The following is a 17,861-nucleotide window of genomic DNA, read 5'->3' as shown; positions in this document are numbered from 1 at the left end:
CATGTAAATATTTCCAAAATATATGCTGTATGTGCGTATATATATATATATATATATATATATATAATTATTACACTCAGTAAAAATAAAAAACTGTTTGAGCATCCTTACATATAAATTGAATTAAGCTTGTACTAAAACCAATACATTCTCAGTTATATATTTTGGATTCAAAACTGTGAATTTTGACGAGTTTGCAGCACTTGATATTTTACCTAGAAGTATATGAAACTTCAACAGCAAATATGTATTTTAAATTAATTTGTAATATATTTTTAATATCTGTCTGCCTTGCGGACCAAAACTCCCATTACGATTAAAATCTTTAAGCTTGCATTTGTAGAATGGATGAATGTAGACTCACTACAGTCCTCTATATGTGATAATCACTAGACAGTGTCTTATGTAAGCATGTTATGTTAAATTTCACACTAGCCATGTTTCACAGATCTATTGAATAACAAATAATACCTTAAAGGGATAGTTCACCCAAAAATGAAAATTCTGTCATTAATTACTCACCCTCATGTCGTTTCAAATCCGTAAGACCTTCGTTCATCTTTGGAACACAAAATAAGATATTTTTGATGGAATCTGAGAGCTGTCTGACCCTGCATAGACAGCAACGCAACTGAAATGTTCCCAAGTCCAGAAACGTAGCAAGGAGATCTGTAAAATAATCCATGTGACATCAGGGCTTCAACCGTCATTTTGAAACTAACCGAAGCTACGAGAATACTTTGTCAGCTGCGCCACGCGGATACGTTGTTTTTGTTCAGATCAAATCACAACAACGTAGGAAAGAAGATCCGGCGTGACGCAGCTGACACAGAACAGCATACGTTGTTTTACGTCCAGCGGATATTCTCCAAAATGGCACCAGGGTGATGCGGAGGAGACGAATTGTTGAATAAAGTCGTTTTTTTTTTCTTTTGCACACAAAAAGTATTCTCGTAGCTTCGTATAATTGCGGATGAACCACTGATGTCACATGTTTATTTTACAGATCTCCTTGCTACGTTTCTGGACTTGGGAACATTTCAGTTGCGTTGCTGTCTATGCAGGGTCAGAAAGCTCTCAGATTCCATCAAAAATATCTTAATTTGTGTTCCGAAGATGAACGAAGGTCTTACGGGTTTGAAACGACATGAGGGTGAGTAATTAATGACAAAATTTTCATTTTTGGGTGAACTAACCCTTTAAATCTGACTGTTCTTTTCACATTGTTGGTGTGACAAACAGCATCATGCTGAAATCAAAACCTCCTCCACACACACACACACAGAGCCTCCGCAGCCATTTCAGCCCCCTCTCCTCCTGACAGAAATTTAGACTCAGCAAAATCTGGAAGGATGATGATTTGAGGAAAATCCCTTATTCCACATCGCCGGAGCGTCACTCGAACTGATTGTTTTGTGTTATTACCGAACCAGCGCACTCAAATGAAATGATCTGCCTCCTGAGTGATCATTTAACCCTGACCGCAGAGGCCAAGAAACCACTCAGATGGCATTTCACACCCACCTCCTCCACCCCACCGCTTCCCTCTGCCTCCATTCCTTCCTTTGTGTCTTCCCCGTCTCGGAGCGCGAGGGAGAGAGAGTTACGCTGCACTCCGAGAGCTGGCAGCCCTCCAATCCCCATGAGACGGCAACATTTCCATTGATCACAGCAAATGGAGACATGTCAAGTTACCACGGCAACTGGCAGGCCAGTGAGGCGGCTCCGTGTGCGTGAGGACTGGCTGCAGGAGCATCAGGGTGGAGCTGTGTGGGCTGGAATCCTTCAAGAAGAGAAGAAAAGCCATTCTCTTACTGCTTCGAACATAAAAGTGAGATTCAGAGTGCTTATGCATTTGAATATTTCTGATAGGAAGTCATACAGATAAAGCTTTACTGCTGTTTCAGAAAGCCAAGTTGGTGAGGAGGGCAAAATCATGCTCAGCTTATTAACACTGTGTATATATTTCAATGATTTATGATCCATTTCATAATGAATAGACAGTCCTATATGGCAATGTACAGTATGTACAGCAAGAGCTGGTCATGTACTCCATCTACAGGCTGCCTACCTGACACACAACATGACTGGCATGATATAATCTCCAAATAACATACAGGTTAACTCACAAAGACTAATTCTCCTCAATACACACCATAACTTGCATAAAATAATCACTGCAATTTTAGAAAACCAAAAATGACATAAAAAGATTAATTTTTTTTTTTTTTTTTACATTTATTTATTATTCAGTTTTTTTTATTTATACTTAATTTAAAAATAGGAGCAATAAAATATTAAAAATAAATAATAAAAAATAATAACATACTATAGGCTATATAATAATAATAAAACACTTTTTCGAGCTGCATAACATCTTTCTCTCTGTATATAGATAACATATTACATGTAAATATTTAGATATATCCCCTAAATTTATTTGTGCATAAATATTTGTGCACATTTCCATTTGTGCAAGGGGTACATAAATTATTAATTATGAGCAGTTCTGTACATGCACACATACACAAGGAATATTATTTCCTCTTCTTAATTAAAGGGTTGAAAAGTTAATGTGTCATTCAATAATGTCGCAGCAGAAGTGCATTAGATTATGCTACAGATAACAGATAGTTAACATAATTAAAGCCAATTTGGGAGCAGTGCTATTTTAGTATCACTGAGACAGTTTTTCTTAATATTTTGATTTGATTTTTATATTTTCTGTTATCATTATCATTTTTGTTAAAGTTATTCTGTGTAATTTTGTTTAAAATGCGTTTTTGTCACTTTAAAATATGCTTCTATAATTTTCATTCATTTTTATTTCAGTTTGTTGTAGTTAGGCTATTTTAGCACATCAAGTTAAACTAAAACAAAAAAAAATTGAAATGTTGCCTTAAAAACTAGCAGAAATAAGTCTAAATTAATAAATACAAAATTATATATTTTTTATTTGATATAGGCTACTTAATTTTTTTAACAAATGAAAATATTTTAATGGTTTTAATTAACTATAATAACCCTGGTTGTGAGTTTTGATATCAACCGAATCTCATGTTCTCTTTATCTACATTTACATTATTACAAAAAACGATATATTCTGGGAATGATTTGCATCATGATGCCAACGCACATTTACATAGACTCGTAGTATCTTCTATGTCCATGAGAGGGTGACAAATCTCCCCTTAATTATCAGACTGGGCCAAATATCCTTTAATATAAAACATCATTAGATGCGCATACACACAAACTCAGATCTCTGAGAAACCGGACACTCTCAGAGAGTTGATGAAGAGATGCTACATTGTGAATATGTTTAGAGCTCATTGACAGGGACGTGGACTGTATTTTCCGGGTTGCGCTGGTCTGATAGAGAGGCATATTCAGGGGAGGGACGCCAGCAGCAGCAGCTCCCGGTCTCACTGCTCACACACAGGGAGAAGACACAGGGCTGACACTGATGGTGCTGCGCCTCTGAGAAAAAAAACTAACACTTCACCCGGGACAATTCACCTGAAATTTGAGGGAAACCGCATTGGGACACTATGGAGTGAGTATAGCAACTATTCTTGATTTAGTGGGCAGGCCAGTGCGCCGCTGGCCCTCATAATGAGTGAACGGAGCCACACCTGCAAAACATCCCAAGCTCCGCTCTTCTCTTGCAATTTCATTTACAGTGCGAAGCCTACCTATAGCACATTTAAACGGTGTTTTTAAAATAAGGCTGTTTTTTCATTTAAAAATGTATTTGTTAAAACGCATATCGTTTTGTTGCTATATTTCGCCGTGGTGTAATTGGTACAGCGGATAGCGGTATGACATCCAGCGGTGAACAGCATCCAGCAGCACACATGCGCTCACAGAAATAGGTTTCTCTTTCATGGCTTTTACACTTAGTGCAGTGGTTTACATGCCTAATTTAAAAACAACTTGTCTCTTTTTCTTTGAGGTACTGAGTTACAAAATATGCTATTCATCTAATGTGCGTGTCTGTGTACACTGTACAGTATGTCGCGTACTGTATTTAACCACGACTGCGATTTGAAAATAGGCACGAGGCCGCTAGTCGGTAGTAGTGCTGATATTGCGCACTACAGCACGATTGTGACTACAGTAGACCTACAAACAAGTAATAATATCGAGTAACTTACGTTTAAGACAGAAATCCGCTTTTTTTTGTATATTTCATCTACCACTAAAATTGACCGAAAAGAAGCCAAAACAGTAGCTTTGCGTCTGGTCTAAAGAAGCAGTCAGCACAGAATAAAATCTGGGCCTGGATCACTGAATAAGAATGGAATAGACTTACAGCGATTTCCCTTCTGCTGAACGCATCGCTTTGTTGGAAATCCAGTCCGGGTTTTATATTAACCGCTCCATTCATAATAGTGAGCGAAACCCGTGTCATCCGTTTCCGGTTATTTTAGCAATACAAAACAGTTCCTTATGCTGCAAGATAGGCTACTGCGAACTAGTATTTGCTATAGTATTAATTTAAGTTACTCTCATATTCATAAACACACTGGTTTGTAGCGCAAATAGTTTTGTTACTGTTTACTGCACTTTGTTATTATTTTAGTTATGTAGCCTAATGAATCGGAAGTCGTGAATCAGTTTGTTAAGGCTGCTTGATATTGCAAACTGGTATTTCCTATAATATTATTTCAACTATCGGAATCATAAACACGTTGATTTGTAGCGCAAATAGTTTTACCATTTACCTATAGCAGCTAATAAATCGAAAGTCTCGCACATTCAAAGAAAATACCTTGCTTCCGTGTTGCAAAATAAGGTGTAGAAAGAAATTCAGATGCTGTTTTAAAAGCTCCACAAAATCAAACAACTCCGCTTTCATTTGAAATTTAGACAGTGCTTGCAAGTTTAAAGGGGTCATGTGATGTTGCTCAAAATAACATTTATTTCCTCAGCGACCAGCACGGATCAGCTCCAGGCATGACGAAGCGGATATCGCCAAACAAAGTAGTTTGGCTTTCACAACGAAACACACAGCGTCTTCACGACAACAATAACAATAGCAACACAGCAACAATACTACAGCGAGAATAAAAGTTACGCCTTCTTTCTTTGCGTGAACATTTGGGTGGCGTTATGCAAATCTTCCCACATCGTGACGTAGACATGTGGGGGCGTGTTAGAACGAGCCGTTTTAGGTAGGCGTGGTTGACTCTTAACTTTTATAAAGAATATCTCTTTGGATTTGAGACTTTAGTCTTTGCAACTTTACAGATCTTCTTTATGCAGCAAGAGCTTGTAACACTTCAAAGAGAAAGGAAAAATTTAAATCGCATCATATGACCCCTTTAACTAAAAAGTCATTAGGTTTTTGATCATTTGCATACTACTTTGTGAATGGTGTGTTTTCTTGCATTCATTTGCATACCGAACAGTGGTGGATTTTTTTTCTCTCTGAATCATTTCTCTGATTCTCCTAACTTTTTTTTTTTTTTTTTGCTGTGCTGGTGCTTTCTTTAAACAATATAGTTATTTGCAACATTTCAGTATATTGTAGACTGAATTAAATTTAGCAAGTATTCCCTTGTGTAATGCATTACACTTGAAAAAATGTTGAGAGAGAGAGAGAGAGATGAATGATGGCTTCGTTATGATGCAATGGAAGTAGTGGCAGATCATTACTTCTGTATTGTGATGTACACCTGATTGAAACTGATTTTCAAAAATGTAGAAAAAATGGGACTTGGTTCTGTTCATCAGTTGTTGTTTGACAGAGGCGGAGCTTGTGGTTAACTGTAAGAAAAGGGCGGGGTTTAGCTGAATAAATGATTGGAGGAATCTGGCATACGTCACATACGGAAAATTAAGTTATGACATATTGATTATGACAAGGTAAATAAAAATAAATAAAACATGCATGGATGAATTGTTCACAATAAGAAGCAGTTAGAAACAGAAATTTCCATTTCATGCAGTCTTTAGTGATAAGCAGTGATAATGAGTAGAGATTTTAATTGATTGACTTCAGAATCTCTTTTTTTCCCCAATGTCATCTTCAAAAAAAGATTTCTGTCGGCTTGATTTCTGTAAGCATGCAGCAAGCTGTATTGATATGTGAAACAGCCTAATAATCCATGCACTGAGAATCCTGTTTCCCTCTGTGAAACTGAGAGGATACATACATCATGACTGGGGCTTTAGCTAGAGGAGCAGAGACAACTGCCGGCAGACTTAATTACTCTAATGTACTACACCAGAGAAAGCGAGAGAGATGAGGGGTGGGCTGACAGTTGCTCCTGGAATCTGAATGAAAGGCCCTGCCCATATCGGATGACACATGCCTCTCCATTAGTGACTCGCAGGGGTCTGTCTGAAACCCCATAAATGACCACTCCATTCAGGGGAGGATGAAATTAGGCGCTGCTTTATTGGCACAATGAAAATATCTTCCCTGAAATATGATCTGAGCTGCTTTTAGCCGATGAAAATGTGGTGGCAATTGTATGGATAAACCTATTGTGTATTTTGGGGACTGCGTGTTGCATTTTTATGTCCAGAGTAGTTCTGGCGAAATTTGAGAATGCCAAAGCTGCTCTTTTCTCTTTCAATAAATGCAGCGTTATTATCCTCAGGCTTCAGCGAGAAGGTTGATGGGCACATCCGTTCCTGTTGATGTTGCTTTGAAACTCAGCATGCATACCATTTCCCCACTGTCGTCCTTGTGAAGTGCTGATTTCTGCCACATGTGCTGAGGAATGCTGGGAAGCTTCAAATGATTCATCAGACTCCATGTCTGAGCTGAGCCCTAATGAACAAGCCTGAATCTGCTTGGTCAGGGATCCTCGAAGATGAAGAAAACGGAGCGAGAACTGAAGCAAGTTAAGAAACCCTTCCCTCCATTCTTTAAAACGAATATATCCTTTGCTCCTCGCTTCCTGTCCATTTTGTTATCCTCTTCGCTCTGTTATTCACTATCAGTGTGAAAGGAGCTTGGGGTTATCGCATTTATTATGGCCGACACCCTTTACTGACAATATGGGGTGAGGTGGTATAAATTAGACAGTGTTCTTTCACTTCTATTCATTGAACAGTTCATGAGTAAGGCCACAGGGATGTGCCTGTTTCCCTTGACAGAATAGTGTTGTCAAAAATCTGTGCAAAAATCCTCAGCCGTTTAGTGTATTCTATCCTTAAAGGGACAGTTCACCCAAAAATGGAAGACATTTTTTTTTTCATCATTTACTCAACCTCCGCTTGTTCCAAACCTGTATGAGCTTCTTTCTTCAGTTGAACACAAAAGAAGATATTTTGAAGAATGTGGGTAACCAAACAGTTGACGGTAGCCATTGACTTCTATGATAGGCCTATTTTTTCCATCATATGGAAATCAATAGGGAATGGTAACTGTTTGTTTACTCACACTCTTCACAATATCTTCTTATTCGTTCCAGTGAGTCATACAGGTTTGGAATGAAATGAGGGTGAGTAAATGATGACAGAATTTTCATTTTTGGGTGAGCATTCCCTTTAATTTTAGTGCAAAACACACAGACACATGTATTGCTTGGTTTTGGGTTAGTAGCACTAGCAGAATCTGGCCTGTCATCTCCCGCTGCTCAGCTGTGTCTGTGACCCTATAACCAGACATGATTACTGTGCTGTGACTGTGCTTCTGTCTGTGAGGCTGTCATGAGCCCAGATGCATGAGCAGCCCTGCACATGGGTTAAACTTATGCTATAAATCAGTCAGTCTATAGAGCCTGAGTTCAGGCTAAGCATGTCAGCTCTTTCCCAGTGAGATTTGTTAGTCCACCGATAGGCTGAATTCTCTTTGGACATCGTTAGACAGAACATGTGACAAATCTGTGGGAATATTTGATGATTTCAAACCTTTTAAAATATCACCTGTGAAAGCCTAGAGGCCTCCATCCTTCTCCTCTCCTCCACAAGCAGCACTAGTAAAGGTTAAACCAATAATCTCTGGGCATTGAAGTAGTTAGCCTTGACATTTAAGTGTGTTTTACTGAGTTATGGTTATTAGTTTTGTAGGGTCATTATAGGAGCATGGCTCATTAGGCGGATTCTGCTGCTGGGATGCAGACTTAATTTGACTGAACATTTGTTATATTGTGGCATTCATTTTGTTTGGTTGATGTTAACTCTCAAGGTCTTTGGGTCATTCTCAGGAAATGATGTTATCCGTTTCCTCATTATTGTTACTTACAGTAGAATTAAATGGACAGACACTGAACTTGGTCTTTTTAATTGAAAGTATAAAATATGTAATTTGATAGTTAAGTCCATTATTCGTTATTTTTGTACTGTAATCTTTAACCCTGTTAAGTTATAACTCCGAAAAAGACAACACAGAGCTGAAAGCAAAATGTCATCAGTTATATACTGTATATATATATAAAAAAAAATTTTCAACTAAAAAGTGTAAGAAATTACCAAAGTCATGCTACCAGAATTTTAATATCTCTTCAGATTATAGTAAAATATAGTTAAAATAAATTAGATTAAAACATTTTAATGTCTTTTAAATGTCCTAAATGTCTTTGAAATTTATTTTTATTATTTGTATTTATTTATTTATTTTTATTTTGTATGATATAAATAAAAAATAAAATATATCTGTATATATATATATATATATATATATATATATACACACACACACACACACATAATGAAATGGTAAATGAATAATAATAAAAATAATAGTAATAGCATATAGTATAAGCTACAATTTTCAGGCACTGTTTCCCAAGAATTGACTATTAATTAATTTTTATATCCATCAGATTTGATGGAAGACAGGCAGGAAGTTGAATCCATTTTGTAAGTAGACCACAAATGAGTGATCTGGTGAAGATCTGTCTTGAATAGTCCTCTTAATGTCTCAATGTTTGCGGGACACTCCCGCAGTCATGGGGTCTCAAAGCTGCTCTTTGTGCCTCATGCTTTTTCACTGCAGGAGGATGTTTGTTCATCCACACAACCTCAAAACATCCCTGAACTCAGCTGAGAGACATGAAATTATCTAACTGCTGAAACTGTTAGAAGAATGTATTCGGACCGTGTTGGCCGAGATGAGGTGCTGCTTTATTGAGTGGAAAAACATCTGTTTTAGTTCTCTGATGTAATTTCTTTAGGGTGAAAGGGATGCCTTGAATTCCTCCTTCTCTCTAGATTGTTTTCGAACAAGTGGTGCATGTCAAAAGCAGCTTAATTAGTGAAATATGTGATTAATTTAGCATCTAAAAAACCTGAAATACCTGAGGAAACAATAATGTCCTTTTATGGCCCCAATCCTTTCAAAATCATCATATTATTGCAGCCAGGAGAATAAAAGACAGATGTGGAAACATTTGTGGATTTGTATCTGAACCTGTTACTTCGTGTCTTTTGGTTTGTTTTGCTGGTTGATTTGGAGTAATGTAGCAAATGTGAACATTCTCTATTCACCGTCAGCCAAGATGAATTTATTCTGTCCTGGACAGTGGGGGTTGCTGAGAAAAACTAGTATTTGGCTGTTTATGTGATCACAAGATGTGACGCAACCTTCAGGCTACTGACATGAGTCTCATGTGAATGTACATTTTAAAGGGGTCATATGATGCAATTTCAATCGTCACACGCTTGAGGTATTCGGCCAATCACAACGCACTGGATAGCTGGCCAATCAGAGCACACCTCGCTTTTTCAGACTGATGAGCTTTGTAAAAATCAATGCGTTTCAGAAAGGCGGGGCATAGAGGAGAAACAATAATGTACAGTATGTGGAAAATAATGTGTTTTTTGAACCTTAAACTGCATAAACACATTTCATTACACCAAATACACAAAATAATGTTCTTTTTAGCAACATCATATGACCCCTTTAAAAATGTATCAATGTCACTGCATTAAATAACAAAATATCAAACTAAGTGGCATTTTTAAGCAAAAGATATTAAAGATTGTTTAAAAAAATGCTTAAAAGCATTTTAAGCAAATAATTCCACTTTTTCAAAATAACATTTTCAAAAGAAATTAAAACTTACAAATGAAAAAAGAAAGTGATTTATAATGTTTCAAAAGATTTCCATTTCAAATAAATGCTGTTCTTTTGGACTTTCTATTCATCCAAGATTCCTGAAAAACATGTATCATGGTTGCCACAAAATATTAAGATGCACAACTGTCTTCAACATTGATTAATAATAAGAAATGTTTCTTAAACACCAAATCAGCATATTAGAATGAATTCTGAAGGATCATGTGACACTGAAGACTGGAGTAATGATGCTGAAAATTCAGCTTTGCATCACAGGAATAAATTACATTTTAACATATATTCAAATAGAAAAACATTCTATTAAATTGTAAAAATATTTCACAATATTACTGTTTTTACTGCATTTTTGATCAAATAAAAGACAAAAAAAAATCTTACCAACAGCAAACTTTTGAATGGTAATACATTGACTAAAAATTGCACTATTAAATTACAAATTGCACTACAAAATTAGTTAATGATTAAATTTAAATGAAGTGAAGTTATAGATTTTCAGTACTGTCAATGTTATTAGCTACTTTGCTTGTAGTGTGACTCACTGAAAAGAGCAACCTGACTGAATAGCTTAGCAGTTTTGGTAGCTTCCCCATCTCTGGCTCTTACATAACATTACAAGACAACTTGGACGTGCTGTTGACAGCTATTAAAGTGTTAAGCTAGTAAAGGAAATCTAATCAGCTGGCGTATGGGGCGTGCTGACCACACCCGCTCTGAGATCATGCTGTTGTTTGTGCTAGCCGTGGTTGATAAGCATGTGACGGGAGGAACATTAGCCAGACATATGACCCTCATTTCACAGAGGACTGAGCCTCCACTGCACAGAATCTGCAGCTGTATATAGATTTAAAAGCGAGAGAATAAATAATCAGTGTGAGGTGCTGACTGCCCTGTCAGAAGTAGAAGATTGTCATTTTATGCCTGCCAATGCTGACCTACTAACCCTGAGCACAGCACTGCGGCATACTCTCAATTTGAGCTCAATTTGTTGGGAACGTTTTCTTTTTGTAAAGCATTTTTTTTTTAGCAGAACCTGATTTTACCAAGTGCGACATGTTCCTGGATCAACATCTTTGTTGACCCTGGAACAACATTGTGCTTAACCAATCAGATTTGAAGAACCACTTTATAGTTTTTGTGAAGTTTAGGCTTATAATCAGTGTTTGGTGCTTGTACATCAGTGTCATTCATCTATCATTTCCTCTTATTTTAGGGATTACTCATGGTTAAGTTTAGACTTAGGTGTAGGGATATGGTCAAGACTACATTTTTTAATTAAAATGCTGTTCCAGGGTCAACAAAATATGTTGACCTAGGAACACATCTAACTCAGCAAAATCAGGACGTACCATTTATTTTTACTGCTTGTGAAGCTAACAAACTGCTTCTCCTTTTCAGCTTTCACATTGACACTGTGTTGACATTTAAGCAACCTGATGGGTAGCTAGATCAGTATTAGGGCTGCACAATTAATCAAAATAAAACCGAAATTGCGATATGACTTAGTGTGATTATCGAATCGTAATCATAATGTAAAATAAAATTATTGTTCTTATTATTATATCATTTTATTAAATAATCTATTTTTATAGTCAAATATTACAATAGAACAATTTCGTAATTTATTATTTTATTTATTTATTTAATGATAATAATAATAAGAATTATTATTAATATTATTTAATTGTATTTTTGATATTATTATTGTTATTTTATAGCCTGTTTGAAAACAGTCACTGGCTGAATTTGCAAAACTGTAAACAAACCTGCGGCATTATATATGGAGGTAAGATGAGCACCAAATTGGACAAAGATGCCCCTGCACAAGTAAACTAAATCTATTACGTCTGTTGCGAATGAAGTGAAAATGAAAATAAGATGAAAAGTGTTGATTGCAGCATTAATATTTCTTATTATTAATGTCGGGTTTTATTCAGTGCATGCGCTCGGTGACTGAATTCTGCACTCTCGCGAATTTTTCTCATCATAAACAACGAAGTGCAGATGCACGTACGATGCAAGTAAGAAATTTATTTCACAACGAAGAAAGCTTCACTGGAGTTTTTTGTGAGTGCTTAAACTTGCGCTAAACTGATGTCAGTGATAATGTTCTTTGATGATGTAATGATGAATGATGGTTTGGATATCTGAAATTCACTCTACAGAGCAAACACAGTTCAGAGAAAAAGCATGGTAGGTTCTGTAGTCCATATGACTTGTAATATCAGCTTTAAATGTCATTCAAACAGTCATATTTCCTTCCATAAGGATGTTTGCATAATCACATAGTGCGCCAGGTTGAGCATTAACTGCGCTCTCAGCTGCTGTGTCACCCGTTCAGTTCCTCCGACAGGCTGTTTGTACAGGTGTTGTGTTTTACTCATGTTGGGGGAAGGGAATGTAAGTGCGGCGGGTCGGAGAACAGCCTTCACATTCTTCTTTTCCCTGACGGCATCTCACCTCAGCTTTCAAATGCTCCATATAGGGGCCGCCGCTACAGCTGTGTCCTTCAGTAGACAGGGATGTCAGCAGGGGTCCGTTTTACTGTCTGGAAGATCTTTGGGGCCAGGCCCTTTGCGAATGAACAAGGAAAATTGTGTGTGTGGACAAGAAATGAGGGAATGAGTTGAATGAGGATGTTCCTTATGGGAAAACAGACTTCATTTGTCATTAGGGAGAACGCTGGCGTTTGTGTCTCCTGCTTGAGCCACAGAGGACATGGTCAACATTAACACGGTTCTTCAGCCATTTTCTGCTCTTCTTGGAATCAGTTGCACAAAACCTATGAGGAAATGTTGCAGTTTCACTCCAAAGCGGAATATTTTCTTCTCTTGCTCAATCAAACTTGGCATGAATCAAATCTCAGACTCATTTCTCAAACTTTTCCCTTCTTGCTTTGTGGGAAAGCACCATTTTAACCTGCATCTTGGCAGTCATTGTTATTTTTGAGACCTTTAACAGATTTCATTTCTACTGTTCTGTAGGTCTCAGAGGTCATATTTCTCGACTATTCCAGATTTTCACTAACAAAACAGAAGCTTCAAATTGAATATAAATCTATCTATCTATCTATCTATCTATCTATCTATCTATCTATCCAAATGGTTGGTATCTATCTATCTATCTATCTATCTATCTATCTATCTATCTGTCTATCTCTCTATCTGTCTGTCTGTCTGTCTTTCTGTCTGGATTATAAAAAATGTAAGCTTAAATAATAATACTAAAATACCAAAAAACAAAAAAATAGAAAATAATAAAAAATGACAAAACATATCAAAATTACCAAAGGTTTAAATAAAATTAAAGTGAAAACAGAAAATATTAAACAAAGAAAAAAAAATTCCACACACTGAAATTACAGCTCCAAAAAATTATTTTCCCAAACAGCGCATTTCAGTCAGACAGGACTTCATCAGGCACACCAAAAACAGAAAATATTACAATAAAATCTGATTCAAGACTACAAGAGTATTTCAGAAAAACTAAAATAAGATACACACATATATCATAATTAAAATGTAATGTTCAGTCATAACTAAATAATGTGATGTTAATGTGATTTATAGTGTTTATTTTTTAATAATCAACAATAATCTTCCATCATGATTCTTAAAGGGGTCATATGATGCGATTTCAAGTTTTCCTTTCTCTTTGGAGTGTTACAAGCTGATTGTGCATAGATAAGATCCCTGAAGTTGCAAAGACTAAAGTCTCAAAACCAAAGAGATATTCTTTATCAAAGTTAAGACTCTGCCACACCCCCCTAAAACAGCTCGTTCTAACACGCCCCCACATATCTAGGTCACTATGTGGGAATATTTGCATAATGCGCCCAAATGTGCACGCAAAGAAAGAAGGCGTGGTTTCAGTAACCGCAGTTAGTGTTGATGCAGCATGTCAGGGAGACGCTGTGTGTTTCTAGGCGAAAGCAAAAGCACTTTATTTGGCCTTCCGAAAGTAGATGCATGTAGGAATCTTTAAGATGACTTACAACAGAACAGCAATGCATTTTATGGACGACCGTTTCATGAACCTAGGAGAGGAGGTAATTCTGACTTTGCTATGACAATCTGGCGCTTCTGAATCAGCTACTGTTTTGTTATTAGTTTAAGTATTTGCTATTGACTGTTCAAATGCGTCGTGTGTGCATGCGTGCGCGTGTGTGTGTGTGAGAGAGAGAGAGACAGCGTCACATAACAGTAGAGTCAGCTGTCTTAACTGCGGCTTGTGTACTGCATCATTACTGTGTCTGTTCCCCTTTTGGGCTTGAACTGATGGTAAAACTAATGACATTATTTACTGTCTTTACATTTATTTTGAAAGATGAAGCTCGCGATTATGGTAAGGGGCGTTACATTTCCGACGAGTGCTTGCGGTGTTCGGCCAATCACAATGCACTGGGTCAGCTGGCCAATCAGAGCAGACTGCGCTTGTCGGAATGAGGGACTTTGTAGAAAACGAAGCGTTTGAGAGAGGCGGGGCATAGAGGACCTACAATAATGTACAGTATTTGAAAAATAATGTGTTTTTTGAACATTAAAGCATGTCAACATATTCTGTTACACCAAATACACAAAATAATGATCTTTAAAAAAGCATCATATGACCCCTTTAATTAACACTTAAAAGTTTCCCACTGGTAGTTACAACAGTGTGGTGGCGTGTTGTGAGGTTATGATGATCTTGTATATCCGATGCACTGATGTGAAGCCAGCAACTATGTAATTTTACACTCAGTCCTCTGACTTCACCGATAATAGCTAAAAGAGTCCAGATGCCAGAACAGGAAGCAAATCTGTCCTCTGTTTGTGACTATTGTTCTGTCTACCAGCCTAATACATATATTCTGTCTCCTTCAGGATGTCAGAATCAGTCTCACAGCAGGAGCGGCTCCAGGCTATTGCAGTAAGTCAGATTCTCACACCACATGTTCCCCTGGCGGTCCTAATAAACCCACCTCCTGAACCCATTTCACAATTCTGAAACTGGGTCGGAGATTTTTTACATACGAGGCTCATCGTGAAAACGGCTGATTTGTCTGCCCATGTCTAAAATTTCCTTAAGTAATGGACCAGTACTATTTCATTTCATTTAAGCATTAATTCAAGTGTGTTGAATTAATTCAACTGATTACAGATTACATGATGGAAACTGTAGTTGGTAACGTAATCTAGGTTACTCATTTTAGGTAATGTAATCTGATTACTTTTTTATCTAACTTGTTTTAAACTTATACCATTAAATGTAACATATTGATATAAAAAGCAAAGAGAAAGTAAATATATTGCATTTTTTATATCAACATCAAATGCATTAAACATTACATTTTGTATATAAAAGAACAATTATCAAATTCATCAGAGCCTGTGTAATTTTTATGGACTCTATTTTTAATCATAAAAATGTAATAATCAACTGGCATTATTTTGAAAATTACAATTGCAATTTAAACAGGAATATGAATAATGTTAAAAATCTTATTCATTAATTCATCCATAAATTGTAAAAAAAAATACATTTAAAATGTTTGTTTGTTTTTAATATTTTTATTTACTTATTTATTTTAAAATCTGGTGAAATGCTGTCATCTGTCCACAAAAACGCTGTATGTAATAGTTCTTACTAAGATAAAAAAAAAGGAGGGCTGTAACATTCTCGGTTCAGTTTGTTAATCTATGCACCTTTTTTAGTCCTCACACACACACACACACATACACACACACACTCACTCACACACACTCACACACACACACACACACTCACTCACTCACACACTAACTCACTCACTCACTCACTCACTCACACACACACACACACACACACACACACGCACGCCCGCCCTCCCTGCTGGCTGGGATCTCGGCCTCACTGATTGATGAACACATTGTTCTCAGCTCATTTTCTCTCACATATGAAGATTGTTAACACTCATTATCAGACATGCTTTGGTCTGAGAGCAGTGGCGTAGGTTTCAACAAAATATGTAACCCCGCAGAAAACCTTTTTTAGCCAACTTTCAAGTCTAAAAGAACTGTTTTCACAGAATGGATGTTGAAGAACAGGACAGACAGTGTGTGGTACAGAAAAAAAATATGGTTATTTGTGTTTGCATGCGTTTGGCACACTAGAACTTAGTGTTAATCTTAATAATATTTTTATTGACAGGAAAAGAGGAAAAGACAGACAGAAATTGAGAATAAGAAAAGACAACTAGAGGATGACCGACGGCAGCTTCAGCACCATAAGGTAAAAAAAAGACATCTGAGGCCAAAATATTTGTCATGACTGCAGTTTATATTCTCTGTAAAACTAACAAAGGCCTAATACAGTATGTATGATGAGGTGACAGTTTACATTTACATTATGCGAAATACAGACACTGATGGATTTAATATTTCTAAACTGTTACAATCATTCGTTGTCCGAAGCCCATTTATTTCCACGACATAAGTCTTAATTGTGACATTAAACATTGAAATAATGAAATAAGAATTTTGACGTTAAAATTTGAAATGATGATATACTAAGTCATAATTCTGACATTAAAGGGGTCATCGGATGCAAAATTAACTTTTCAAGTTGTTTGAATGTCTTACCTTAGACCTGCCCTGAGTGAGCTGTCATCAGTCCGCCATTGTGTTGACTCTGGTGCAGGGGAAGACAAGATGTCTCCGATTAAGCGATTGAGGTGCTTTATTGTTGGATGTAATAATGAATATAGCAATCGTCATTTACTCCCGACATCTGAGCTGCTGAAGACGCAGAGGATTAACGTTACTTTCGCTTTGAAGTGAATGCGCCACTCCCGATCAGCCTAAATGCATCTATGTTCGCTCGAATCATTAGTGATCCAGCCTCATCTACAGAAGAAGTGAGTATAAAGGTTTTTTATGAATCTTTGCAAGTCACCTTTCCTAATAATGTGCTAATTAGCAAGTTTCACGATGAATGCGGCTAAAGTAAACGGTCTCTCTGAGAGCAGCTCGGAAGAGAGGGGCGGGGCCAGCAGAGCTCATTAACATTTAAAGCAACATGGACTATAATGGCTTGATAAAAACAGAGCTGATTTTGACAGGTTTAAAAAGGTGTTTTTTACACTAACATTGAGAAATTTTAACCAAAGTATGTTATAGACTTTTAATTAAGACCCTAGAATCATATCAACTTGTGCAAAATGAACATCCGATGACCCCTTTAAAAATCTGAAATTATGAGATATGAAATAATTATGAGATAAAAAGATAAAAATTATGACATTATAAATCTGAAATGATAGTTATGACATAAAAAAAAAATCATAATTATGACATTAATCATGACAGGAGAGAATTAAATATGGAAGCATATAGGTAGCGAAATTCAATTTAAAATGCAATATGCAAAATGGCAATGCAATATTCAAAATGGCAACGCAATATTCAAAATGGCATTGTATTTCTGTATTTAAATTGACATTTTCCATTACCCATACGTGCAAAGTTTGGTGCAAAAGTAAAATGAAAATTAAATTAAATAATTTACATTTGCCATTTCCAACAGTAGTCTTAATATGTAAATTGCATGCAAATTTGAACGCTTTATAAGTTGCGAAATTAAAATGAAAATGTATAACACAAATTGATTTGATATGTGTAACATGTCCAAGCAGAAATGGTAGCATAATGATAATTTAAATGCTATTTGTCCTAAATGCATTTAGACTAACAGTTAGAACACTTAGGATTGCATTTTCATCATGACGCCGTGGGATATTTGTAGCAAAATTCAATTTGAAAATGCATTCCGAGCTGACCACGCCCACCCTCCGTCAATCATTGCTTCA

At 36.5% G+C, this 17,861-nt stretch overlaps 1 protein-coding gene and 1 long non-coding RNA gene across 3 annotated transcripts in view; one reads left to right on the top strand and one right to left on the bottom strand.

Moving 5' to 3' along the window:
• Window positions 1–1,735, bottom strand: part of LOC107656089 (uncharacterized) — a 5,157-nt gene extending 3,422 nt beyond the window's left edge. The window contains exon 1 of the long non-coding RNA XR_001630524.1: window positions 1,525–1,735. This is a non-coding gene — a long non-coding RNA (uncharacterized LOC107656089). The remainder of the gene's footprint in view (window positions 1–1,524) is intronic.
• A 1,497-nt stretch (window positions 1,736–3,232) lies between these two features.
• LOC107656088 (paralemmin-1-like) overlaps window positions 3,233–17,861 on the top strand; it is a 38,464-nt gene continuing 23,835 nt past the window's right edge. The window contains exons 1-3 of one of the 2 annotated variants that reach the window (XM_016443781.1): window positions 3,233–3,556; window positions 14,899–14,944; window positions 16,205–16,285. In XM_016443781.1, coding sequence (XP_016299267.1) covers window positions 3,552–3,556; window positions 14,899–14,944; window positions 16,205–16,285 — 132 coding nt within the window. In that variant the 5' untranslated portion in view covers window positions 3,233–3,551. The remainder of the gene's footprint in view (window positions 3,557–14,898; window positions 14,945–16,204; window positions 16,286–17,861) is intronic. The other variant, XM_016443782.1, reaches the window with a different exon arrangement.

Source organism: Sinocyclocheilus anshuiensis, unplaced genomic scaffold (assembly GCF_001515605.1).
Source record: "Sinocyclocheilus anshuiensis isolate Anshui unplaced genomic scaffold, SAMN03320099.WGS_v1.1 scaffold51, whole genome shotgun sequence".
Lineage (NCBI taxonomy): Eukaryota > Metazoa > Chordata > Actinopteri > Cypriniformes > Cyprinidae > Sinocyclocheilus > Sinocyclocheilus anshuiensis.
Note: the sequence above shows the minus strand (reverse complement) of the source record. Positions and strands in the feature narration are given on the sequence as shown.